Source organism: Sphaerodactylus townsendi, linkage group LG10 (genome assembly GCF_021028975.2).
Source record: "Sphaerodactylus townsendi isolate TG3544 linkage group LG10, MPM_Stown_v2.3, whole genome shotgun sequence".
Lineage (NCBI taxonomy): Eukaryota > Metazoa > Chordata > Lepidosauria > Squamata > Sphaerodactylidae > Sphaerodactylus > Sphaerodactylus townsendi.
Window position 1 is genome coordinate 67583861 of NC_059434.1, and position 25363 is coordinate 67609223.

Here is a 25363-nt window from a genome sequence, read left to right on the forward strand (position 1 = left end):
GAATAAAATTGATGGGTAATAAATCCTGGGTGGGCAAAAGAAAATACTACTTTACGCAACAAGCAGTTGCGGAATTTTCTGCCAATGGACATAGTGATGGCTCTGAGCATGGATATCTTTACAAAGAAGGTCACACAGCTTCCTGGAGGACAGGAGAATCAATGTGACTAAAAGAGACTTCCAACTCAAATGCAGTAATCCACAGTTTACCGGTGCAAGGAGGCCACATCAAAGGTGTTTTGCCTTTTTTTTTACTAATATAACAAGCCACCTTCAGCTCCCTAGGGAAGAATAATAAATATTCTTTATATGTAAATAAATATGTAAATATATTTATTTAAATAAATAATAAAGGCAGCTAATATTTTTAAAAACTAAAAGGAAGATCTATGCCTCTGTGCACTTCTTGATGGCCATTCAGAGCTGGCTGCTGGGCGAAGCAAGTTGCTGTGCTTGACATAGCGCTCGTCTGATTTCAGGTCTTACGTTCTTATGAAATTTTTTAGAAGTATTGAATAAAGGCATTTCACACAAGTTTGGCATTTCTTACTAGATTGGCAAACGCAAAAGCTCTTTTGGAGCAAAGAGATGAACAATTAAGAAGAACCAGGGAAGAGTTGCGCAGAACTCAGCTCGAGCAGGATACAACAGGTGAGTACAAAGCAAGCATGTGGGCATATCAAGTTGTTCAAAGTGCAGGTGTCTACAAGAATAAGATGTGACCTTTGAGTGGGTAATTGAAAGAAGAGAGCTTACTGGGAAACAAGAGACTTTCCTCCCAATTAATGCTCAAAGAATAGCCAGGATTCTTGAAAATTGTCACTGCATCTGTACTCAAGATCCTCGCGGGCAAAATTATGGAGAAGCTTTTTCATTTTTTGTTTAGGGGTGCACCACTTGGTCCTTGTAATTGCATCAGAACTGATCCATGGCCAACCGATCCAGAAGCCTGTTTGAAGGTCTAGAATTCTCTAATAAAAATTTAAGCCCTGCAACCTGGAAAAATGCACGCTCATTATTTAGATTAAAAGAAAAAACCTGAGACATGTCTGTGTGCTTCGGGCACCGTTGATGGTCTTCAGCATTTGGGATAATCCTCTTCCCAGGCTACTATGACAGTTACATAGGCTGGTAAAAGGAAATATTTCCTCACTTGCACCTCTTCTGCCATTCCTGGTATTTTTTGTGCATTTATTAAAACATTTATATCCTACCTTGCCTTGTCGTCCAAGGCAGCTTACAGTAATAGTTAAAAACATGTCCTATTTACAAAAAAAAAAAATAACAAACCCTCAAATTTCTTCCTCCTCCACCCTTAAAAGATGTCTGCACTTCAAACCCCCTTGAAAGCCCTGGCAAACAGGCAGACTTTGCTGCACATTCCACAGACCTGGAGCCGCGATGGGAAAGGCCCAGGCTCTGGTGAATGCCAGATGGGCTACCCTGAGTAGCTGAATTGCCAAGATGGCTGCCTAATAACGGCAGTTGGTGTGCAAGGATATATGGAAGAAGAGGGTCCTGTGGGAATTGCTCATCCAGAGGCAGCTACTCTGCTATGGCGCATTTGATGCTTCGGTTTCTCATACAGACTCTGGTGAATTATTTTCCAGTCGTGCACAGCCAAAACGTTCCTCAGCCACCCCTGCCGATCACTTGTGGTGGCGGAAGTGGAATTGTCCAGAATACCCAGATGCTCGTGCTACAGGCTGAGCATGCTAAACTGGAGAGGGAAGTCGGCCGACTGAAGAAAGAACACGAACTGTTGCTCAAGTGAGTCTTAAGAACTCTCTCGAATCCATTTATCGTTTTCCTGCCTTTTCAAAGCTTAGGTTTTGTGGTTGTTTTTGAGAATGAATTCTCTGGAGATGTGTTGTTGGGGTTTCTTTTTTTAATTTTTACCAAGACGGATTGGGTTTCTGCAAATCTGTGTGACTTCTGACCCAACAACCTGAAAAAAAGATTCACTGGAGTTTAATATAGCATCTGTTGACCACCTCCCTTAGACTGCAGAAAGAGTGGGAAGGCCACAACGTGGGCTGGAGCTGAGAGATCCATTCCACTATTTGGGGTTGGGGGCTTCCTTTGGCAGGAGGTGACTTCCCTGATGCAAAAGCCTAGCAGACAAGGCTTCTTACACTGGAGGAAGACACTGCTGTTATTGAAACAGATCCATCAGACCTGCTTTATGCTGGTTTACCTTTCCTATCTGTTGCATAGCGCTGGCTATTTGTCTAAACTTTTGGGGGGATGGTAATTGTTTTCTTACTATGCCACTTTATTTTGCTTTTATCCATTTTTTCTATTTCTTATTCTTCCTGCTCGTTGTGTCACTGCCATCCTTTTTAAGTGCCTTAACTTCGTTATTGCTGCTGATAATTTTTACTGCTTTTGCTCTAACCTTTAGTTCAACCTTTAGTTTTATTGTACTTGCCTTTATTGGTAAATTGTATTGGAAGCTTCCCTTAAGACATTTTTACTAATTATGATATGTTCATTAAATGAGATCAGTGGGGTGCTGTGCAAGCCTTCGACAATACATTAAGTGAGATCAGTTAGTGGTGAAATGTTTTATCATAAATACAGCAGAACTGTAACGAAAGAAGAACGTAATCTTGTTGGCTAACTAGTCAGACAACTAAATTATAAGTAATTGTACTCAGTATTTATGCATAGCCAACAACTGAAGAGATTAAAAAGAACAGGAAGAAAATTAGACCAACATATACAAGTCACATTTCAAATGCCGTTCTGGTGCAGGTCAGTGGCTACTTCAAAACTGTGTCTGCATCCTGTTCCGATTATGCATCTGTTCCCCAAGGAATAGTTTATGTTGAGCTTTCAAGACCATGAACTACTTTGTGACCCACCTTTTAGCTGAAGAGTAGGATTAAAAACTACCTAAATTACGTGAATATCCTTTGCTGTTGTCTCTTATCCAAGGACATGGTGATGTGATTTAAAAGACGGGACGCCACTTGGCTTGCCTTCATGGAATATTCAGCCATGGCCAAATATCAAGAGTTGCCAATTTAACCACTCACTTCACTGATTAGATGATAGGCATTTCTACCCCCTCCCCCCAGCAGTCATGGGTGCATATTCATTGCAGCAGATACTTCAGTTGTTGTCTTCAAGCTCATCTATAGGTTTCAGAGCTGAATACTGAAACGAAAGGAACGTTCCAAGTCGGTCTTCACCTCTGTTTTCCCACCCTTGCGGACAACAAATAACAAAATAAATTCAAGCATCAAAATTGCAGTCCTATATTCAATTCACCTAGGAATAATCCTCTCTGAACTTGCAAGATCTGACATGCAATAAATGTTTTCAGAATCAAGATCCCGTTGTTTGAAAAAGGGTGCGTTCTGAACTGTCCCTTGTAGCAGTGAGTTCCTTTGCAAGACTGCTGTACCCCAGGCACATGTGTGCACAGGGCTGAAATTAAATCAAAATAGCAGTACAACTGCTAAGAACAACTGGCTGACAAGTAGCAAAATCTTGCTCCCATCCCAGCAGTCAGCCATCTGAACATGCACTGAAGGGGTATTGTCATGAGAAGTGGCTTCAGTGGGACATCTTGCTGAGCTTTAACACAAAGCCTGTTTCCCCTTATTCAAAATAATGATCTTTGTAGACTGGTTGTGGTGGGTTTTCTGGGCTGTGTGGCCGTGGTCTGGTACAGCTTGTTCCTAATGTTTCACCTGCACCTGTGGCTGGCATCTTCAGAGGTGCATCACAGAGAGAAGTCTGTTTCACACTGTGTCTAGTGAGAAGGGAAAGTTTAGAGCAGTGGTTCTCAACCTTCCTAATGCTGCGACCCTTTAATACAGTTCCTCATGTTGTGGTGACCCCCAACCCTAACATTTATCCATTTTACAGATGGAGAGCACTGACGCGGAGAGTCTTAGGCGACCCTTGTGAAAGGGTCATTCGACCCCCAAAGCGGTCACGACCCACAGGTTGAGAACTGCTGGTTTAGAGGGGTATATTGTCCATGTCCCAGGGTGGGGAACCAATCAGTAAGTGTTTTGGTGGAACCTGCTATGCAAACCTTGGCTACCAGTACTTGAAAAATGGACTGATAATCTCACCCGCAATACAATGCACTCAACCACACCTTTGCATAGCAAGTTCCACCCAAACACTCACTGATTGGTTCCCACCCTGGGACATAGACAATATACCCCATTAAACTTTCCCTTCTCACTAGACACAGTGTGAAACAGACTTCCCTCTGTGATACACCTCTGAAGATGCCGGCCACAGGTGCAGGCGAAACGTTAGGAACAAGATTTACTAGACCACGGCCACATAGCCCGAAAAACCCACCGCAACCAGTTGAATCTGGCCATGGAAACCTTCGACGATCTTTGTAGAGTTCAGCTAAACTCTGAATGCTCACACACCCGTTTTTGTCTCTCTAAGAAATGAACTCCATTTGAAAGAGGAAGTTAGGAAATGGAAGGAGCGAGCTCTGAAGATGAGAGAACGATCAAGAGCCACGAGCGAAGAAGAACAAAGATTAAAATCTCCAAGGAAAACAGCGCCTCCCTTATTGACAGGGCCGTCTTCCTCTCCTTCTAAGGAAAGCTCTGTTCAACCTCCTCCAGCATTGGATAAACGACCTTCATCGTTGAATTATCCGAAAACTTTCTTCGATAATTCATGTTTGGGGACCTTTAGCGGTAGGTAACTTAGGATGTACTTCATGCCCGCTTTGCTTCATCAAGTATTTTGCGATCGACCCCCACACCTTCCTCAAATCCCCAACGCAAGGAAACCACTTACTGATCAGGCTTGTCAGATTTTTTCCTGCCTTTTTCACCTCAGGGGCTGCACTTCTAATATGGTAGCGTTTGGCGATAAGAAGGACTTTCCTTCGGCCCTGTGTGGGGGAAAGGTGAAGGAAGCCCATTATTTTAAAACCTTTCTCAGCAAACCCCTTGTAAAGCACAAATAATAACAATACTGAGGCAGAGATCATTTAAACAGAATAAAAGATTTATTTAACAGAGAGAGCTGGAAATGGGAGATAAATGACTTGCATGAAGGAGGCAGCAGAAATATAGAGATCTTTGGCAGATAATCAGCAGTTTTCAGGCACAGACTTAAATAAGTTTTGTTAAATATCAGTAAGCTTAGATAATAAGATGTTTCCTGTAATTGTATAGTTCCTTACATTTCAGATGATATTCTGACTAATGAATATACACTCAGTACCCTTATTCAGCCCTTATAGATAGAAAACCCTAAAATAAGCCCAAAACACTCTCTTTAGAAGAAAATAAAGCAAGGATAGCTCTTAAACACCCTTTTCCAAAATGTAGCTTGTCTTCAACTGCACATGGTTTGCACACTGTACTTGACATATTTGTGACCTATTGTACTGATATGGTTAAATTCTTGCCTTTTTCTACAGCAGGGGTCTGCAACCTGCGGCTCTCCAGATGTTCATGGACTACAATTCCCATCAGCCCCTGCCAGCATGATAGGAATGGTAGTCCATGAACATCTAGAGAGCCGCATGTTGCAGACCCCTGTTCTACAGATATATTTTATAAACCTCAATCTGCTTACAAGAATTAATGGTAGTGTGCTGTATGGACCTTAGGGGGACCGTCTAAGACAGTGGTTCTCAACCTTCCTAATGCTGCGACCCTTTAACAGACCCTTTAACACAGATGGAGAACACTGATGCAGAGAGTCTTAGGCGACCCCTGTGAAAGGGTCGTGCGACCCCCAAAGGGGTCGCGACCCCCAGGTTGAGAACCGCTGGTCTAAGAGACGTGAGCACATCTGCCTCAGTTTGCTTTTTTCCTGAACAACGTTTTATCCTCTGGTTGCATGTGACCCTATAGATAATTTCAGGGCAGATTTCTTTTATTTAAGGTAACATGCACATTCTTTATCTTCAACAGATGTAAGACTTACAGGTGGCGAATCTAAAGAAAGGACAAAGCCAGAAAACAGCCTGAAAGACTGGATGGAAAAAGCAAATAAAGAGGGCAAGCCTGAGTGCAAGACACAATAACACCCTGCCCCCTTTGGTAGTTTGTTCAATGTTTGGACTGATTTTTAGGTTATCCCAGAACTTTAGTTTCCCCAGCACTGAGTGAATAGGCAGCCATTCCCACCAGTCTGATTTGGTAGATTTATCTGTGTGTGTGTATACTTGTATGTCTGCACATTTATATAGACTTCTTTCTATTTTTACTTGACTGTCCATTTTGTAAATAAAAGACTGTTTTATGCAAGGACCTGTGTTTGGTGTATTAATTACAAATATTAACACCTTTTCTCATGGCTGTACTGAGCTAGTTCTTCTAAAATATATCCATGAAATGTGAGATGACTCTTTAGTTTTGTTTCTGTGGTAAGAGGCTGGCTGATTCTTTACATTGTCCCCCCAAAAGAACTGTGCACATTGATGATGATTAGTTACCTGTTGCATTTTGTTTGCTCATTCTATGACTTTCACTAGGCATTGAATCAGACACGGATTCCTACTTACACATTGTTTTTAACAGTACACCACCTATGGTCTTGCAGGTCACCACAATGTCCAACAATAGTCTGCTATAGATGATATAATCAAATGTCCAGATATGTGTAAAGGCATGGTTATTATTATGGTCAATTAATTAATATTGTTGTGAACTAAGACTGAATTGGTGGGTAATTAGCCATCCTTCTTGCATACCATTTATACAGCTAGACCCTTGAAAACCCAGCAATATCTGATTTGTGTCCTATGCACTCCATCCTCTGCTTGACCTAACATGTTTTGCCTGATAAACAATACAAGCAGGGGACCTGTAAGGACTTGTGTGTGTGTGTGGGAAGGGGGGGTAGCTTATTTCCCATTTCCCACTGTTTCTTCTTCCCCTTTCCTGAAATCTCCAATAATCTCGCCCCTTTTTCATGCTTCCTGCTCTCATTTTCACTCAGCAGTCAATCTACCTTTCTGTACTAACTCCATTTTCAGCTTCCCCTCTCACCATTCACCTCTATCTAGGAAAACTATGGCTCAGTTTTGTGATGCTGCCTGCTGGCTTAGTTTTATGATGCAGGCCCACTGACCACCACCACCACCCCCCGCAACTATTTCCTCTTTCTCTCCTGGTGACCTGTATACCCTTTCCCTGCCTTTTCAACCATCCACCTACCAACCTATTTTCAATAAATCCAAATACTGCTATCCAGGGTCAGGGCTCAGATTGTGTGACTGGCCCAAAGTCACCCAGCAAGCTTTTGTGGTACAAATGGGAATTTGAACATGGGATTTAGTCTGTCACCTTAACCACTACACCATGCTGGCTCTCGTTTTATTATTTGGGAAGAGATCAACCCCAACGGTTTTTGTTATATTTCAGATTTTTCTAGGACATTTGTCAGATCTGTATAAAGATAACTCTATCTTTCTGTCTTCAGTCCCACATGGGACTGTACAGCCCAGTCACAAGGAATTTGTTTCCAAGCTTCTAGAAGCTTCAGCATTTTAGAAGCATTCCTTCCTTCCATCTCAAAGTGTGAGGAGGGCCATTCCTTGTCCAGATGGTCACATGACGGAGAAAGCACTCCTCCCTCAGTTCTCTTCTTGCCACTGTGGGGAGAGGACATTTGCTTCATTTATCAGCCTCTTTTCAGAATTTATCCTATATTATTCAAGAAATGTTTGGAATATGGCATTAAAATGGCACAGAATATTGAGCACAGCCACGACATTTCATCCCTACACCTCAACGTGTGACTGATAGTGAACTGCAAGTGATAATTGGTAGCCCATAAGTTTCCCACCTTCATACCTGTTAAGTGGGCATCAGTACATCAGATCCCACCTGAGGTGCGCCTGCTTCCTGACATATTTAAGTATCTTCTGGAACTGAAGGATCAGGGTTTATCCACTAGCTCAGTCCATCTGCATGAAGGTTATTTCAGCTTTTCACTTGTTGATTGACAATTTTACCAAACACAAAAAAAGTTCCTGGAAGGACTTAAATTTATTTCCACCACTGAAATTACTAGTTCCCCAATGGAGCCTGTTAATACAATTTAAGCACAAAGCCTTTGGCCCATTAGTTCCATGTAATTTGTCCTTTTTGTCATATAAGACAGCCTCTTGGGTTTCTGTGACATCAGCAAGAAGGTTAGAACTGAGTGCCCTTTCATTATGTTCCATGCTGATAGAGTTTCCTTCATCCCAATATGGAGTTTAGGCCTAAAATAGTATCTAGTGTCCACACTTCCAACCTCCTTCCCAATCCACGATCTACAGATCAGGTACTTCACACATTACACACTAGGAGAGCATTACTCTTTTATTTGTTGACCTCTCCACTGCCTTTGATTCAGTGGCCAGATGAAAACTTTGGGCAAATTGGACAATACAAACATTGACAGAAGGTTGTTCAGACTCTTGAGAGAACTCCATACAGATCTTACAACTAGAATAAAGAGCAGGAAGTGGAGGTTTCCTTACAGACCTATTCCTCTGAAGAAGGGTGTTAAACAAGGCTGCTTATTAGCCCTCTTGTCTCTTTATAATTTTTATATTAATGACTGTCCAATTTATGGATTCCCATTAGCATTTCACTCCTTCATTGGCCAGTAGAAAAAGAAGAGTTTGGATTTATATCCCCGCTTTCTCTTCTGTAAGGCAACTCAAAGGGGGTTACAATCTCCTTTCCCTCCCCTCTTCCCACAACAAACACCCTGTGAGGTGGGTGGGGTTGAGAGAGCTCAGAAGAACTGTGACTAGCCCAAGGTCACCCAGCTGGCATGTGTTGGAGTGCACAGGCTAATCCAGATAAGCCTCCACAGTTCAAGTGGCAGAGCAGGGAATCAAACGCAGGTCTCCAGATTAGAGTGCACCTGCTCTTAACCACTATGCCACTGTTAATGTTATTGCATGTCGATGGTACAGCTCTTCTGTCATTTACCAAAGTGGGGCTTAGAAGGATGTTGGGGAGGTAGGCAATTACTGCAAGATGAACAAACAAAGAATCAATCATAGTAAAACTAAAGTAGTCATTTTTGGAAATCTTAAAATCAAGCACAAATGGGACATTCGAGGCCATGAAACAGAACAATGTTTTTCCTTCAGATATCTGGGTATACATTTCCAGTCCACTCTATAATGAAATGCCTTGTTGAAGGCAAATTTCATTACTGCATGACATGCAATGGATGCTCTACTAAAATGTTACCATTCCAAGTGTGGCCAATTCATCGCACCAGCCCTTAAGGTGTTTCAGAACAAAGAACATGCCCAACTTCTTCATGGTGCAGAAATCTGGGAATGAAAATTGATTTTAGTTGAACAACTAGGGAATCGAGATTCCCAGCTCCACTCCAAACCCTGAAAACTATTCCAAGGTGCATCTTTCCTCATGGTTTACTTTTTCCTCAGTTGTAACAATTTAGTTTTAATACAGCAAATTCTCACTAGATGGCGGTATCTAAACTCCAATAATAGTCTTAAACTCATCGGACGAGTGAGGTTTTACAGCTAACTACAAATCCCAGCATGCAGTGAGAAAAACATGCAACTGTCTCCAGAGCAAAGGTTTCAAAGAGCTGACAAACTGCTCGAGGCGAGTATTTTATTTTTCTAAATTCCTCTCTCCTTCAAGGTAATTGGGAATTCATTACATTTGCAGGTGACCCCTTTCCTCTTCACACCTGCGCAGTTTGGAATCCTCTTCAGTCGTTGCTCCGAAGAGGCAAATTCAATTGCACAAAATTCAATTGCAATTGTTTTGTACTCGCCTTGCAACTTGGCTCGGGTGACTCTAATTAGGAAATCGCTTGCAGGTCCGTGCTGGGTAAGTTGCTGCTGCCAGTTATATGACTTGTGCACGCGTTCTAAAGGTGCGTGCAATTAACACGTGGGAGAGGAGGAGAGACTGAATATTGCATTTTGCAGCCCAAATCTTCCCGGGTTTGGCTCGAGACAAGAGTGAAAGATGTAGTCCTAAAATCTCTCCGTGCTCTGTATGTTGGCGTTGTACCCTTCATTTTCAGGGGATTTCTCAGTGCTGATCTTCCCTCTAGACTTATTTGGGCTTTGAATAGTGTATGATTGGCTGCTCTTTGAACTAACTGACAGCGTTCTCATTGGAATCCTAGTCCAGGCAGTTGTTGCCTAACAATATACAGAGATAAAGAACCAAATAATGGAATTTGGTTTGGAACAATAGAACAAATCCATTTACATTTTGAACCCATCAGAAGGGAGCCTTGAAGAATGCATCAATGTGTATATTTCTTTAGCCTTGAACTTAAAACTAAAGAAACACAGTAACTGACTTGATACATTTTGTAAATCAATGACAGACAGTAACAGAAAACATACCCTGTAATCAGTGGTGGGAGTTCGCATCATTTGAGCAGAACTGGTTGTTAAAATGCTTCTTGTAAACAACAGCTTGTTAAATTATTTAAATCCCACCACCAGAACCGGTTGTTAAATTATTTGAATCCCACCACTATCTGTAATCATAGAATGCCAAAAAAATCATACATTTGATACTGTATACAATCAATTAAACTTGCCTTATAGGCAAATGTTAGCCATATAAAATAAAAGATATGCAGATGTATTGATATCTATGTAAAGGTAATGTCAGTAACCCACATTTCCTCCAGGGTGTTTGTTCCTTTCATAAACAACTCCAATTCAAAACAGAGCATCCATCTCCACAGGTTGTGCCATGGGACGACTTGACGGAAAGGTTGTATTACTCTCTGCTGCTGCTCAAGGGATTGGCAGAGCAGCTGCTATTGTAAGTCCAGAAATATTTGCTGGTTTTCGTCACTTAATGTGTGGCTATGCAATTGCTTCTTAATGTGTGGCTATGCAGTTGCTTCTACAGAATACTTTATGCTCAGAGGAGTGGGGGAGACCATAGCGGAGATACCACGGGAAGGGGGGGACAAACGCCCTGGGCGCAGGTGGGGGGGCAGAGAATCGCTCCCCCCCCTCCTCTCCCTTCAGGCTGCCCCTGCAGCCTGGAGCAGGCTGCTCTTTTAACTTTTAAAGGTAAGTGAGGCAGGTTGGAGGGGGGGCACAGGCGCCATTTTGCCCCGGCTGCCAGTTGCATCCCCACCCACAGCACTGGGGAAGACTGACCATCAAATGGAACATCCCAAATCAGAACAATGGGATTGCTCTATATTTTAAACCAAAGTGTCACTCTCTATGAAAACATGTGTTTTTTTTTAAAAAAAAGGTCTGCCTTTTGTAAATACCCTCCCAACAAAAGCACAAGTCTTGGATAGGTTTTAGATAGCATTGCCAAAGTCCAAGTGAGGCCTGGGGAGCACCCAAAATTGCAACTGATCTCCAGACGACACAGATCACTGCCCCCGAAAACAGTGGCTGCTTCGGAGGATGGACTGTCTGTATTGCTTCATAATTTATTGAGGTCCCTCCTCTAACCCAAACCCCACCCTCCCAAAGCTCCTTTCTCAAAACTCCAGGAATTTCCCAAACCAGAGTTGGCAATCCTAGTTTTAGCAGACAGCACTCTATCTTATTTAATCCTCTTTCATTTGAAATTGCTGCAAAACTTGGTTATTAGTAAAGTATGGGAACGGGGATGGTCTTCATGACTCCCTCCCCATCTACACACCGCAAGATGCTTTCCTTGGTGCATTACAATCATTGGAAGGGACCATACAGGGCATCTAGACTAACCCCCTGCTCAATGCATGAGATAAGGGAAATACATTTTTAACAATATCAGCTGAACAATAGTCCTTAAAAATGTAGCTTTTGGTTGAGCTGAAGGTATTAGTAATGAACAAGCAGAACATTCCAGTTTCAATCCCTGTTTTTTTTTCTGGCTATGATTCTTGGTCTTTTTTTGCCAGTGATCATAGAACTCCATGTCTGGCAACAGTAAATAGTTCAGATGGTCATGGGTCTCACTCAGTGAAACGGAGCTTCATATAATGGATGGTATATTAGACAGGAGGGGTGTATAAAGGAGGGGAAAGGAAGGGGGTTGATTCTGAACTGCCCCCATTCAAAGGACATTCTTTTCTGTATCGGTCCTCTCTTCTCATTATGTTGAATGCCCTAAAAGAAACTCTTCATTGGTCCTTTGGCCAACTACCTCCAAGATCTTCCATCAGGAAGTAACATGTGACTTATTACTTTTTAACAATGGATTGTTTTGCATTCAAGGCTTTTGCTAAGGAAGGAGCCCAAGTCATTGCTACCGATATCAATGAATCAAAACTTCAAGAACTGCAAGCATTTCCAGGTATATCTCTGTTTATCTGGAACCATATGTGTCTTCAGTTCAATTTGATGCATGTTGTCCACAGTTCTTCTTAGGCTCATTTTATTTAAGAACCACGGTGATATTTTCAAACTCACATGCTGGATTTATCTGTAAAAATTGATTTATTGCCAGCAGATTCCCTAGTAATTTTTCTTACATCCAAATACCAGAACGCTTAGCCCCGTGGTGGTGAACCTTTGGCACTCCAGATGTTATGGACTACAATTCCCATCAACCCCTGCCAGCATGGTCAATTGGCCATGCTGGCAAGGACTGATGGGAATTGTAGTCCATAACATCTGGAGTGCCAAAGGTTCACCTTAGCCTAACCCAGGGGTCGGCAACCCGCGGCTCGCGAGCCGCATGCGGCTCTTCCGCCGCTGTTCTGCGGCTCCATGAGCGGAGCCGCCGGCCCCCTCTTCGCCCGCCCTGCAGGAAGCAGGGCGGGCACATCTCCAGCCCGCGGCCGGTGAGGCCGTGTAGCGAAAACTTTGGCTCCTGCCCGCCCCGCTGCCCAATAGAAGCTATCAGCGGCAGGCCAGGCCGAGCAGCCGAGCCCCTCTTCGCCCACCCTAAGGAACCAGAGGCGGGCACATCTCCAACCTGCTGACGGCGAGGCCGAGCGCTGGCGCTGAAACTGGCTCCCTGCCCGCCCCGCTGCTTGCGAGGCCCGGTAGCTCTCCCGGCGGCTGGGCAGGCCGAGCCGCCGGGCCCCTCTTCGCCCGCCCTGCAGGAAGCAGGGCGGGCACATCTCCAGCCCGCGGGGGGGGTGAGCGGGCGGGCGGGGGGAGGGAGGGCGAGCAAGCGAGCGAGCGAGCAAGTCGGCGGGGGAGCGGACAGGGGGCGGGCGAGCGAGTGGGTGGGGGGGTGGGGGTGAGCCAAATGGCTCTTTGGTGGTGAGCCAAATTTGGTGGTGAGCCAAATGGCTCTTTGAGGAGAAAAGGTTCCCGACCCCTGGCCTAACCCTTCCACAGCTTGGTCTGGCAGCAGATGAATCCGGTGTTTAACACCCAGTTTAATAGCACATTCTGTCACCTGCATTATTCAGGAACAATAGCTTGATTTCAGTTATTCAGCTGTGGGCATTTGGCTGCGGACAATATTAATTTTGAACTGTGAAGATACATGTTCAGCACAGGGAAATTATTCATAGTGATTCGATTCAGAGGTGCATGGTGAGCTCTGTGTCACTTGCTCCATAATTGTTGGAATGGGAAGACCTGAAGCATGACTGACTAATCGGAAAGCAAGCCACAGATTTAGAGTCATCATAATCCCTTTCCCTAGTTTGAATGTCTTCCAGTGGATGGTGCTATTGCATTCAAACAACAACATAAATCATCTTTCTGGCCTTGAGATAAGAATGGTGTCCTTTTCCAGTCATTCTAACTAAGGGCATTTGGGCTACCAGTGAGGAGCCTGATGACTGACACATAGACAATGATTTCTGGTTATTTAGCACATGGCTGGTGACCCACATCAAAAGCATTCCAATGTATGGACATCAAGAACATCTAGATGGGCCTAAAGCCAAAAGAGCGGGCAGCAGTTTTTGCCATAAATCTGGTCCCACTTTTCATTGCTGCAGTTCATCTGCCTTTTATATATTTTACATGACCTGTTAATATGTGTGCTGGACTTCACCTGTGATTGGTTTCCAGATTTCTTCCAGTCAACTCCTATTGCCTTGTCTACCAGATGTCCTGCTCTATTGATTTTATTGGCTTATTCTGTGAAATCCGCCTTGAGTCCTAGTGAGAAAGCTGGATCATGGATAACGTAAATAAATATGCTTTGCAGACAACATAATTGATGATGGAGTTCAAGTGATTGCATACGCTTTGGTTTCTGAAGTAATATTCAAAGGCAAAAGTTGTTCGTTTTCCCTGAAGAGACATGTGCCTTCCAATTGTGTCTGAAGAGGAAGTGAGTGAACTCCCTGTTTGCATAAGTTTTGTTTATGCTGGAAGTATAGCATGAGGACATGTGAGTGGCTTCTACGTCATCTTCCCTCGTCACACCTGAAAAGCATGCCCTCTGTTCATGGTCCTTGACCTTAATGAGTAGGCTCACCTTAAGTGTTCTGTGAGAGTCATGACCCAGTAATTGCACCATAATATGCAAATGTACCACTTGTGATATGCCAGCTAATCTTTCTTGATTGGGACAATCTAATATTTAATATAACGGCATATGTCTTGTTTAAATATCTTTTGTAGGCATTCAAGTTCGGTTGCTGGATGTCACCAACAAAGGGCAAATTGAGAATCTGGCCAAGGAAGTGAAAAAAATCGATGTTCTCTGTAATATTGCAGGGTAATGTGGTTGGTGCTGTTTTAATTCCTCTGTCCTTGACAGTTTGCTTTCTAAAACTCATGTTAGTCTTGCATTGGTTTCAACTGAGATTTTAATAATCTCAGCCACTCAGCCTTAGTGATGCTGAAGCATCTGGAAACCCCAGAAGTGTCATGGGGTAGTTCTAGGACAGTGGTTCTCAACCTGTGGGTCGCGACCCCTTTGGGGGTCGAACCACCCTTTCACAGGGGTCGCCTAAGACCATCAGAAAACACATATTTCCAATGGTCTTAGGAACCGAGACACAAATAATTTTATGGTTGGGGGTCACCACAACATGAGGAACTGTATTAAAGGGTCGCGGCATTAAGAAGGTTGAGAACCACTGCTCTAGGAATTGCCAGAAGCACTATGGTTTTACCTAGAATCCTTGAGCAATTCCTAGAGTTTCCTAGACATTACACTCCACCCATGTCCCTGCCCCCACCCCTTCTGCAGGTAGGGCCCGGCAATCCTAAGTGCAAGAAGGAAAAATTAAAGTATAAGGTTTAAATTATTTGCCCCCACCATAAACATTGAAGACTGAATACATGTTGACAAAAAGTAGGCATGTTGACAAAAAGTAGGCATGTTGACAAAAAGTAGGCATAAGTGTAGGGGCGGAGCGCTCACTGGGACATGAAGGGTCATATGTCCCCAGGCACACACCAGCTGGTCACGTGGGGCAATTCTCCACTCCCCTCATCCCTCCCCTCGGCCCCGCTCTGCCAGGCTGCTCCTTCAGCCAGTGGAGCCTCTGTTGGCTGAAGGAGCAGCCTAGCAAGGCTGGCCCAAGGGGCTAAGGTAAGAAGGGCATGGGAGGTGCGGGGTGCAGGGAGAGCACCCAGAGCAGGTGTTGCCCCGGATGCCATCCCCCCCCCCACCACTGCATATATGCGTTGGCTCACCTCCACTAACTTCCAAGCATGTCCCCTATGCGTGCAGGAAGTGTTCATGCATATGCTCCACTCTTGTAATGGGGGCACTGCTTTCCAAACATTTTCAATCACAGGGAGGGAATGTAACTGTGGACAGTTTCTGTGTGCACTCACACGCTGGCAATTGCACTAAGGCAGCAGGTGGGGTCAGCTCCCCCAGCATGTATTCAGAGGGGACTTGTCCAGATAGCTTGTAGTTCAGAATGGACAGAATCTTGCACAAAAATTTCTTCGCTTCCTAAATCAAGCCCAGATTGCCAGTCTGACCATTACAATTTGCTTAATACAAAAGCAATCATGTATGGAAATAGGGAACCTAATGTCTGGCTTGAGGAGGCGCCTATGGCTGTAATTGCTGTAGGAGATGGAGGACTTTAGTATGTGTAATTATGCCCTACAACCCGTTGTGAGCCGCTTTGGGATCAGAATGGAAAGCCCAGGATTCCCAAGTTAATAGAATAACTTGTTGTTCCATTTGTGTTCAATCCCAGATATGTGCATCCTGGAACTATTTTGGACTGTGAGGAAAAAGACTGGGACTTCACAATGACAGTCAATGTTCGTAGCATGTATCTGATGATCAAAGCATTCCTTCCTAAGGCAAGGCCAACCTACCTTCCTCTTCATTTTTGTTAAGTGTATTCCTCACTTCGCAGCCGTTTCAGGCTCTTGGGGAGACGTATTCCGCGTAAGGTATAAACAACGGCATTTAAAATGGACCAGTTTTTTTTTTTTATATGACAGTCAAAATACCTGGGGAAGTTAGTGGTCTGGATTCACTGGACAAGTTCACACAAGGAATGGATAGAAGGGGTGGTACTGTGATAGGGTCCTTCTCTGACCTGTCCTTTGCCGTGCAACTGCTCTCAGTGGATTGGCTGCTCCTCACGTTCAAAATCCAGATCAGGAAAGGGGGTTGTAGTGACAAGTAAAATGACTTTCCCTCTTCTGTTTCAAGACTTGTGACAGTGGAAGAGAGGGGGAAAGGCAATTTTCCTTGATCTAATTTAGTTGCATCAGCCCCAACCCAGAGGTATATCTCCAAGGGGGCCGGGGGGGTAGTGCGCAACGCACCGGGCACACGCCCCTGTGGGGGTGTGGCGAGGTTGGGACGGGGGCGGAGGTGCACCAGTGTACTGGGTGCTTTTCCCCCTTGCTACACCTCTGCCCCATCCTGCAGCTCATTTTGATTATACAAAGAATTTCAGGATGAATGACAGGTTGCCCAAGGAAGGGGGAAGTGGGGAAAGATGTCCTTAGCAAACACCGATGTAAACTCTTCCCATAGATCCTACCTGTCTCATCACCTGGGACTGAAAGCTTAACAAGCTCAGCTACAGGGACACTGATAAGGGCTTGCCATAATTAGGCGGCACAACTGAAGATACCTTCCCTTTATCTGTTGTCAGTCTGACCTCCAAAAATGGAGATAAATGGATTAGGGCCTCAGAAGCCTATCTTAATTGATGGGTAGGTGGTCCCTTGGGTGCTCTAGCTCCAAGTCATTTGGACTTTAAAGGTAATACCCAACCCTTTAAACTGGGCTTGAAATGAATGGGCAGCCTGTACAGATATCTTAAGACTGATATACTTTGGTTTTCACAATTAATGCCAGTCAGCAGTCTGTTGCATTTTGCAATAATTTAAGCTTTAAAGGTGACCGCTTGTCGAGGCATATTGTAGTAGCCTGGATGTAATCAGAACATGCATAACAGTGGCCGTATCTTGCCTTTCAAGGAAGGGGTAGCAGGTTAAAGTTAGAGATGGCAAAAGGAGTTGCACACATGCGTTCTTGCACACACATGCATATATGTTTTAGTAAAGGGTTTGTTTGAATGCTGATGTTGAGCAAGGTGAAAAACATCAGTTTGTGCAGGAAAGGGAAAGGGAAAATACCTCCTTCGTTCCATTAAATCAAAGCCAACCAACGCAGCAGCCTAAATAGCTCAGCTAGCCTGAGCTTCTCAGAACGTGGAGGCTAAGCAGGGTCATTTATGGCATACCACCAAGATGGACCAGGGTTGCTGTGCAGAGGAAGGCAGTGGTTTTACCTCTGCATATTTGTTGCTTTGAAAATTCCACGAGGGACACCATAAGTCTGTTGTGTCTTGATGGCATTTTGTTACTATCAAGTAATATTATTTTGTCTACCCTCTTGAAAATAATTGAGCTTCTGGTTCCTGTGTTTTTTCTAGGAAGATTATTCTCTGTCTTCTTCAGTGTAAGAGGAGAGAGGATTATTGTATTATTTATTCAGATTTATAAAGCCTAATATTGTCACACTTGGAGCCTCTGATCTAACACCCATTTAAATATCTATAGTTATTTACTATAACAAGCCTACTATCTTATTTTCAGGAAGGCCTTTTTAGACCCTTTTTAAGGAGTTCTGAATGTGACAAAAATGTGACTTGGTCAAGTCAGACTGGGCCCTGAGCTGGGGGCGGGGGTGGGCGGCGGGGAGGCTGCCTCAGATGGCCCCAGAACGACACTGGGGAGAATTGCCTGGACTAGTGAGCACACAGCAGAATTTGGGTGGCTATCTTGAGAGGTCTTACCAGGCCCACGAGCCAGTTGAGGCAACCCCCACCACTCCCGATCTGGCCTGGTGAACCCAGCAGGCTTCCCAGGCAGATCGGGAGCAAAAGGGGGGGTGATTTCATCTGACTCACGGGACTGTTAAGCTCCTTCAAAGGTCTTCAGACCCTGGACTGCATGTTTGACACCCCTGTTTTAGACCTTTTTCCTGAAACATTTGTTGGTAACATTTAGTTCTAAGATGATAGAAGCCAAGTAGGCAGGTAGGTTGTTGGTATGGAGGCTTATAGGATAAGACCATTGGTCTTTCCTTTTGTACATTAAATATATGTTAATTTGGTGATGCTCCTATGGTTCTATAGCAGTTCCTTTCATCTATAATTCATGAAGAAAACATTATGCTCTATCTTAAAATAAGATTCTTATGTCTGAAAGGTCTAACCTTGGGGGGTATGTTTTACAGATGCTCGAACAGAAATCCGGTAACATTATCAACATGGCTTCTGTGGCATCCAGCGTCAAGGGTCAGTCAGTTCTTAAGACTCGTTCTAACATTGTGTGTGTGTTTTTACCTTATTAAGCCATATCTAAGTGATTGAATAGCCCTAACTAACCTAATCTTGTCAGAGCTTGGAAGTTGAGCAGGGTTGGCCATGGTTAATACTTGGATGAGAGATCACCAAGGAAAACTGGTTGCTATGCCAAGGGAGACAATGGCAGACCATTTTTCTCTTGCTTTGAAAACTTAATGGTCCTGGGCTTGCTATGAGTTGTTTGCATCTTGGCTTCACACAGTTGTTATTGTTAAGTGAGTGAGTGCCCATCATGTAGAATATGGCTGCTGATTATTCTGGGGCTGTGGACATATTATCACATGGGATCACTCCAAATCACATACTCCTTTTGAATGCCATTTCAGATGTTGCTGTTTTCCTGAATATCAGCACTCATCTCAGTTTTTTTTAAAAAAAGAGGTATTCTGTTATACTGAGAAGAATGGTGATAATTGTCATTCTGGACCCAGTGGATATGTGTCAAGAAGTTCCCCTTAGCCCTGCCCCAAAATTGGGAACAAAACAGTCAACCAGCCCTATATAGTAGACTTAGTTGCTGAAATTTCAATGTGGAACCCAAGGGGTCTGTTGAACTTGTATTGAAGCCACAAGACAGCAAGGAAATGCTGATGAAAAGTTTATTAAGTAGAGTGCAAGAATTTAAACAGACCACACTTACCAATGAGAACGCAAACAAACCTCACTAGTCTCAACAGGAGACCTTGTCAAACAAAGATGCACAGATGGCCAGCCTTCTCAGTAGTTACCAGTCCAGCTCATCCGAGCTTCATGACTGGCTTCACGCAGCTCACAGCCCCGGCCTCTCCACTCCAGGAGAAGTCCTGGTGACCCTGGAATCCTGTTGTAAGGACTCACAGAACACACTGTTTGCAGGAAGGACCCTGCTTGATTAGAAAATCCCACGTGGGATGAAACCCCAGGGCCAATCATGTCAGCTACCCAATCTAGGTAGACTTGCTGATGGCATGGTCTTAAGATGCCCCCTCTCCTGTGACCAGGGCAGAATCAGAAATGTTTCCCAGAAGATCAGATGGCCCATCTCGCCCATACCAAAATGACCAAGTGATCACACATTCTATGACTGGGAACAAAGCCAACAGAGGGGAGTAAGAGACAAGGCCAGACATGCTCCTTGTAACTGCATGGCTTATCACATCCAACAATTAAGCGTATAGTTATGCAAGGTCACCCCTTGTGCTCCTGCTAGCCTTTTCTTATCCCACAGAAGGCAGAAACCAATTTCCAACTTGCACTCAGAAGTGGCTTCACAAGTTTTCCCAACCTCTACCAGTGTAAACATCTTAACACACAACATAGTTTTAATCAGAAGAGAGGTGACAACCAAACATGACGTCTGTTAGAAAAAAGAGACTTTGTGGCCGTCTGCACATCTGCTTCCCAATGTGTATCCAGAGCATAAACAATATGTGCTGTTAGGCTACTAGGAATTGTGTTCATGCTGGTTTTTACAAGAGTATTAAAACATGCGTTGAGAAGAGTGATATATGAAATGTTAGAACAGTTGAACTTGGTCTTCTAGGCAGCTAAGTTGCGATGGGTAGTGTTGCATCTTTGTACCAAACCACACATTGCATGCAGTTTGCTGTGGCTTCCCTAGATGTTGGGTGTGTGGCTTCCAGGTGAGCAGGATTTATTGGAGGTTGCAGTTGAGTGTTGAAGCTGAAGAAGTGGGGAGACAGGGTTTAACCTTTCCTTGCTGTTTATCTCAAGCCTGATTTGTTTCTTCATTGCTTTATTCCTGATCTCCCTTAGGAGTTGCCAACCGGTGTGTCTACAGCACCTCAAAGGCTGCAGTGATTGGTCTCACTAAGTCCATTGCGGTTGACTTTGTTGACCAAGGCATCAGATGCAACTGTATTTGTCCTGGTAAGAGTGGTTTCGTCTGTCTTTTGGTAAGACTCAAAACTCATAGCTTTGTTGATCAAGAATGAAGGACACCTGGATTGTTGGTTTCAGTCTTTCAAGCTAAGAGTGATGCTCTGAAAATAAAAAAACTAATAGCTTTTGAATAACTGTGGAAGCAAATCAAGGTAGAAATTGCAGTTCAGGTTGGCGCTACGAAACATTCACTGGCCTTACTTTTCATCCAAAGAATATAGGACTTATATATATATATCCCAAGAAACCCTGTGCCCCAGGCAGCTTGTAGGACCAAATCTCCCAACGGTAGAACACTTGTGCCTTTCAGAAGGAGGAGTTTGGATTTATACCCCACTTTTCTCAGCCACAAGTTGTCCCAAAGCAGCTTACGAACTCCTTCCCTTCTTCCCCCAACAACAGACACCTTGAAAGGTAGGTTGGACTAAGAGAGTTCTGAAAGAACTGTGACTGGCCCAAGGTTACCAGCAAGCTGCATGTGAAGGATGGGGCAAACAAACCAGGTTTAGAGCCCACCACTTATGTGGAGGAGTGGAATGTCAAATCCCGTTCTCCAGATTACAGTCCACTGCTCTTAACCACTATACCATGTTGGCTCTCAAGGTGTGAAACAGGATTTAAATGCCAATTAGGTCCACTCTCTCACACACACAGGAGACAAAATCTGCCATTCTGGAACATTCCTTAACAGTCAATATAGTCATTGTCTCTTTATCCCATCACTAGGGATGCTTTTGGAAAATGAGCTATAGTACAGTTCCATCTTTAAGACCAACAAGATGCAAAGAACTTTGACCCTTGAATGCTTATACCCTGAACATCTAGTTGGTCTCTATGGTGCTGCTGGATTCAAATCTAGCTCTTCTCCTGCAGGTCGGTATGGCTTCCCTCTGAAATGATCTTTGTGGAAAATGAAGCCAGAGGGATAATGTTAAGCCCTTGTTCAGTTGAGCTATGCTCAAGTCACATACAACCACTGTACTAAAAACAAGACTTTTTCTGACGATATATTTTGTATGAAGATCAGTCTCTATGTTGATATTCGGCATGGAGATGTGTCATCACAATGGATGCTTGAATGTTTTCCCAGGTACTGTTGACACTCCTTCCCTCCGTGAGAGAATCCAGGCCAGTCCTAATCCCGAACAGGTGGGCAATCCATTTAATTATTACTGTCAAGTAAACACTGAAGGCACCTAGTCCTTGGAGGGCTGCATCAAACCTTGTGCATGTTCTGAACACACACACACACACGGATAGATCATAATCCATTCACTTAACTGACTTCATTGAGTGTCCTTGCAAAAGTCTGCCATTTCTGGAGGATGTATTCACTGAGGTCTCATTTCCATAAATTGACGAGAAGAGAGCCTTTTGCCCACTGGGAGCCGCTGCTTAGAATGCAGCTTCACTGAGAGCCACTTCTAACGTTTCTCTGTTTTATGGATAATGGCCTTTATGACTCCTGGCTCTTTCACCTTCAAAATCTCAAGTTGCCTTTTATGTGGATGTGTGTTTCTAAATGGTATCTTGAGAATGAAATTGACATTTGGGTGGCCCCGCAAACTGTTCAGAACTGACCAATGTGAATAAACTGATGCTAAGTGACTTTAAGGCTGCAATCGAGCCTTAGGGAGGAATGGCGTACTTGAGGGGGGATAGAGGAGGCAGATGCCCCAGGCACCACTTTAATGTGCCATGGGGGTGCATTCGACTGGTTCCCCCCACCTCCTCCATCCCTCCCAGAGCAAGCAATTGAATTGGGCTACAGATACTCGAGCGAGGAGCAGTGCACATGTGTACTTAGAGGCGTGCCTCTGGCCCCACTGCTAAGGTCAGCAGGCTGCAGCATCCCAGTTCACTGTTGCGCTCTGCCTCCTCCTGCCCCCCCACCTACTAACCTCCGCTCACTGCCCACCCCTTGCTTGCTCGCCACTCACTCACTCACTCACTCACCCACCCAACCACTTCTTCTGCATGCTCACCTGCCCCACTTGCTCCCCGCTTGCCCTTTGGCCTGCCTCAATTTTGGAAGAAGGATGCAATTTGAGATGGGGGCAGAATTTCAGAACTAGCCCCACCAGGCACCATTTCTTGCAGGTATGCCATTGGAAGGGGGGGCGGGGCTGAAGCATGGAGGGTGTAGTTCCCAGTTGTAGAGCTGATCCCAAAGGACTTTCAACCTGGGAATGCCTCCCTTCAGTGTTGCAGACTTACCTACTAAAAAGTGTGCTATACTAAGTCTTGTGCACCTAAGTGCTTCCCAAGGGAGAAGGGAGTTTCTCCTTCTCCTTGGAAGTAGTGGTGCCCCCAACTCCCACGCTGTCACACACACACCCTTTGAACTGGGCTGTCATAAGAACATAAGAACAAGCCAGCTGGATCAGACCAGAGTCCATCTAGTCCAGCTCTCTGCTACTCGCAGTGGCCCACCAGCAGAGCCACACTCTAAATTTAGAAACACTTGAACAGGGAATGCTTTTTTGTTCTGCAGGCACTGAAGGGCATGGTATCCAGGCAAAAGATGGGTAGGCTTGGTACACCTGAAGAAATATCCCACCTCTTTGTGTACCTGGCTTCTGATGAAGTAAGTTTTGGGAGGTCAACACCATACCGTCACATGATGTTGTTTGAAATGGTGGCCATTAATCACTTGTTCCAGTTGGTTACTGCTACTTAAATATATCTGTAATACTTCATTGTCATTAATAATATGTCATAGGGGCAAGGGCATCAAGTTCAGTATGAATAACTTATGCAAATTCTAGTGCTAATTAAAGCTATATATATATTTTAAAAGTATTTACACTTCACTTTTCTCCCCACTGGGGTGTCAGAACGTTACAATATAGTTCTTCTCTGCTCCATTTTATTTGGCACTTTATCACTTCTGTTCTGTGTTATTTGACACCCTTGCTCTGTTCATTTTTTATTTCAGTCAGCCTATGTGACTGGTAATGAATGCATCATTGACGGTGGCTGGAACCTGTGACTTACTTTGCTGAAGATTCTTTTTGCAAACGCAAAGTGCCTTTAGACAACAGAAAAGTGGGATTGCTTACCCTCTAAGTCTAATATCTCAATGCAGGTGGCATTCTTAATGACTAAAAATAGTTAATCCTCCTCTCCTGCCTAATTTTTCTGTTATCTGGTCAGTGCTAAGCCTTCTCTTCCACCCCTTTCCATCATTTTTCTTGTCCCATAAATAACTGTTTGTTTCTTTGTTGCATGCTGCCTGTACATTTTTCTTCTGAGTCTGTCATTGTGTTGCAAAGAGGTCATATTTTCCACATCCACTGCTGTTCAGTCAGGGGCTGAGCAAAGGGGAGAGGGGACAGGATGGGGGGTCAAAATGCATCCCCCACGTGATCTAGACACCATGACCCCCCCCCCTCTTTTCCCCCATAGATACGCCAATGAATGAGACTATCATAGAAATGTTAAATTAGGGCACAGTCTGATCATGTACACAAATACTAAATTACTTTTCTTGAGTACTCGATAGAACCAATAAAATGTCATTACCATTATTGTGTGTGTTGTACACAGAATTCTGTGAAAGTTTGGCCAGATACGTGAATTCATACATTATTAATGCAAATTGCCAAATGAAACATTTAGGTTAAACAAGCATCATTCCCTTTTATAGAAGTGTGTAACCCCTAGTCTTAGGACAGGGGTGGCCAACCTATGGCATTCCAGATATGTATGGACTACAATTTCCATCAGCCTTGCCAGCATGGCCAATTGGCCATGCTGGCAGGAGCTGATGGGAATTGTACTCCATGAAGATCTGGCATGCCATAGGTTGGCCACCTCTGTCCTAGGGTATTACCAATCAACAACACTTCCACTGTAGGCTGTTAGCAAGTTTAACTGTGCTGCTGCTGTAGCCAACAATAAAAATTCAAATATATGGGGTGGGGGAAGAACTTGCACACATCACTAACCCATGAGCTGACTTTCTCAAGTAGCATTTGACCCTCCTGACATAGTTGCCTGAGGCCCATGTGATTCTGTCCACTGTCCACTCTCCTGCATCACACTGCTGCCTTGGTGACTTATGAGCACTGTATTTCAGTCGGATTTAAAATTCAAATACCATGAATTGCACAAATAGTTATGCAAAACCTCCTGAGGTGGGCTGAGAAGCAAAAATGGGCCCTGCCATCCCCCCAGTTGAGGTGAGGGAGCAAAAATTTTAGCAACGTGTGAAATCTGATTTAGAAGTCATTTTAAAACTTTGAGTTCTGTAGTATCACACACATTAGGAAGTACCTCCAGTTGTTCTTTTCATTGTTTTCAATGAGAAACATTTCTAGGCATGACCTCATTCCCAACAAGGATTAAATCATTAGTGATAGTACTCCTTTGCCAGGAGAAATCCCTGCACAAATTTCAGGCAGGTAGAAGAAATTATTCCCATAATACAGACAGCTGAACTCCTTGCTTGCAGACGGAGTTTCCAACAGGTCTGAAGAAAAATGCCCTCTCCCTTTATCAGAAAATCTGGAAATGGGCTGTTGAAGCTTTTCATTGCCTGGAGATAAATGATATCACCTGATACGTAACATCCCATTGAGACTCAGTTAAAGGGACAGCATTTCATTTTCTAGGCAGTTGGCATATCTATTTGCAGAGCAGGCATGAACTGTGTGAGTGGGCTTTTCTTTCATGTCGGCGATCCTTAACTGGAAGCAGAAAAAGGGGGTCTAAAACAAAGCCCGAATGTGTTGGTAAGAGATAAACCCTGTCACCCCTACCTTGCTGCATTTGGTTAGCTAATGCA

The 25363-nt window shown here is 44.0% G+C and overlaps 2 protein-coding genes across 11 annotated transcripts in view; both read left to right on the forward strand.

Annotated features, from left to right (window-relative positions):
- The window catches only part of CENPE (centromere protein E), a 59852-nt gene extending 53598 nt beyond the window's left edge, over positions 1–6254 (forward strand). For all 8 annotated transcript variants that reach the window (XM_048510073.1, XM_048510066.1, XM_048510067.1 and 5 more), the window contains 4 exons: positions 554–651; positions 1611–1770; positions 4426–4685; positions 5919–6254. In XM_048510073.1, the coding sequence (XP_048366030.1) occupies positions 554–651; positions 1611–1770; positions 4426–4685; positions 5919–6031 (631 nt within the window). In that variant the 3' untranslated portion in view covers positions 6032–6254. The remainder of the gene's footprint in view (positions 1–553; positions 652–1610; positions 1771–4425; positions 4686–5918) is intronic.
- Positions 6255–9526: 3272 nt separating this feature from the next.
- On the forward strand, positions 9527–24104 carry BDH2 (3-hydroxybutyrate dehydrogenase 2). 3 transcript variants are annotated; one of them, XM_048510150.1, is made up of 10 exons: positions 9527–9593; positions 10705–10784; positions 12191–12269; positions 14510–14606; positions 16054–16162; positions 18564–18624; positions 20449–20562; positions 21665–21723; positions 23069–23161; positions 23513–24104. In XM_048510150.1, the coding sequence occupies exons 2-10, from the start codon at positions 10713–10715 to the stop codon at positions 23564–23566; spliced, it is 738 nt and encodes a 245-aa protein (XP_048366107.1). In that variant the 5' UTR covers positions 9527–9593; positions 10705–10712; the 3' UTR covers positions 23567–24104. The 3 variants fall into 3 exon arrangements, with proteins under 3 accessions (XP_048366107.1, XP_048366109.1, XP_048366108.1); XM_048510152.1 differs by having other exon boundaries at positions 9549–9632; XM_048510151.1 differs by lacking the exon at positions 9527–9593 and adding an exon at positions 9642–9824.
- The last annotated feature ends 1259 nt before the right edge of the window (positions 24105–25363 follow it).

Bases quoted from the DNA above. Each gene is read 5' to 3' on its own strand.
- BDH2 (XM_048510150.1), top strand. From the start codon at position 10,713: ATGGGACGACTTGACGGAAAGGTTGTATTACTCTCTGCTGCTGCTCAA. The intron at 12,270-14,509 runs GTATATCTCTGT...TATCTTTTGTAG, and splicing joins AGAACTGCAAGCATTTCCAG to GCATTCAAGTTCGGTTGCTG. The intron at 18,625-20,448 runs GTCAGTCAGTTC...GATCTCCCTTAG, and splicing joins TGTGGCATCCAGCGTCAAGG to GAGTTGCCAACCGGTGTGTC.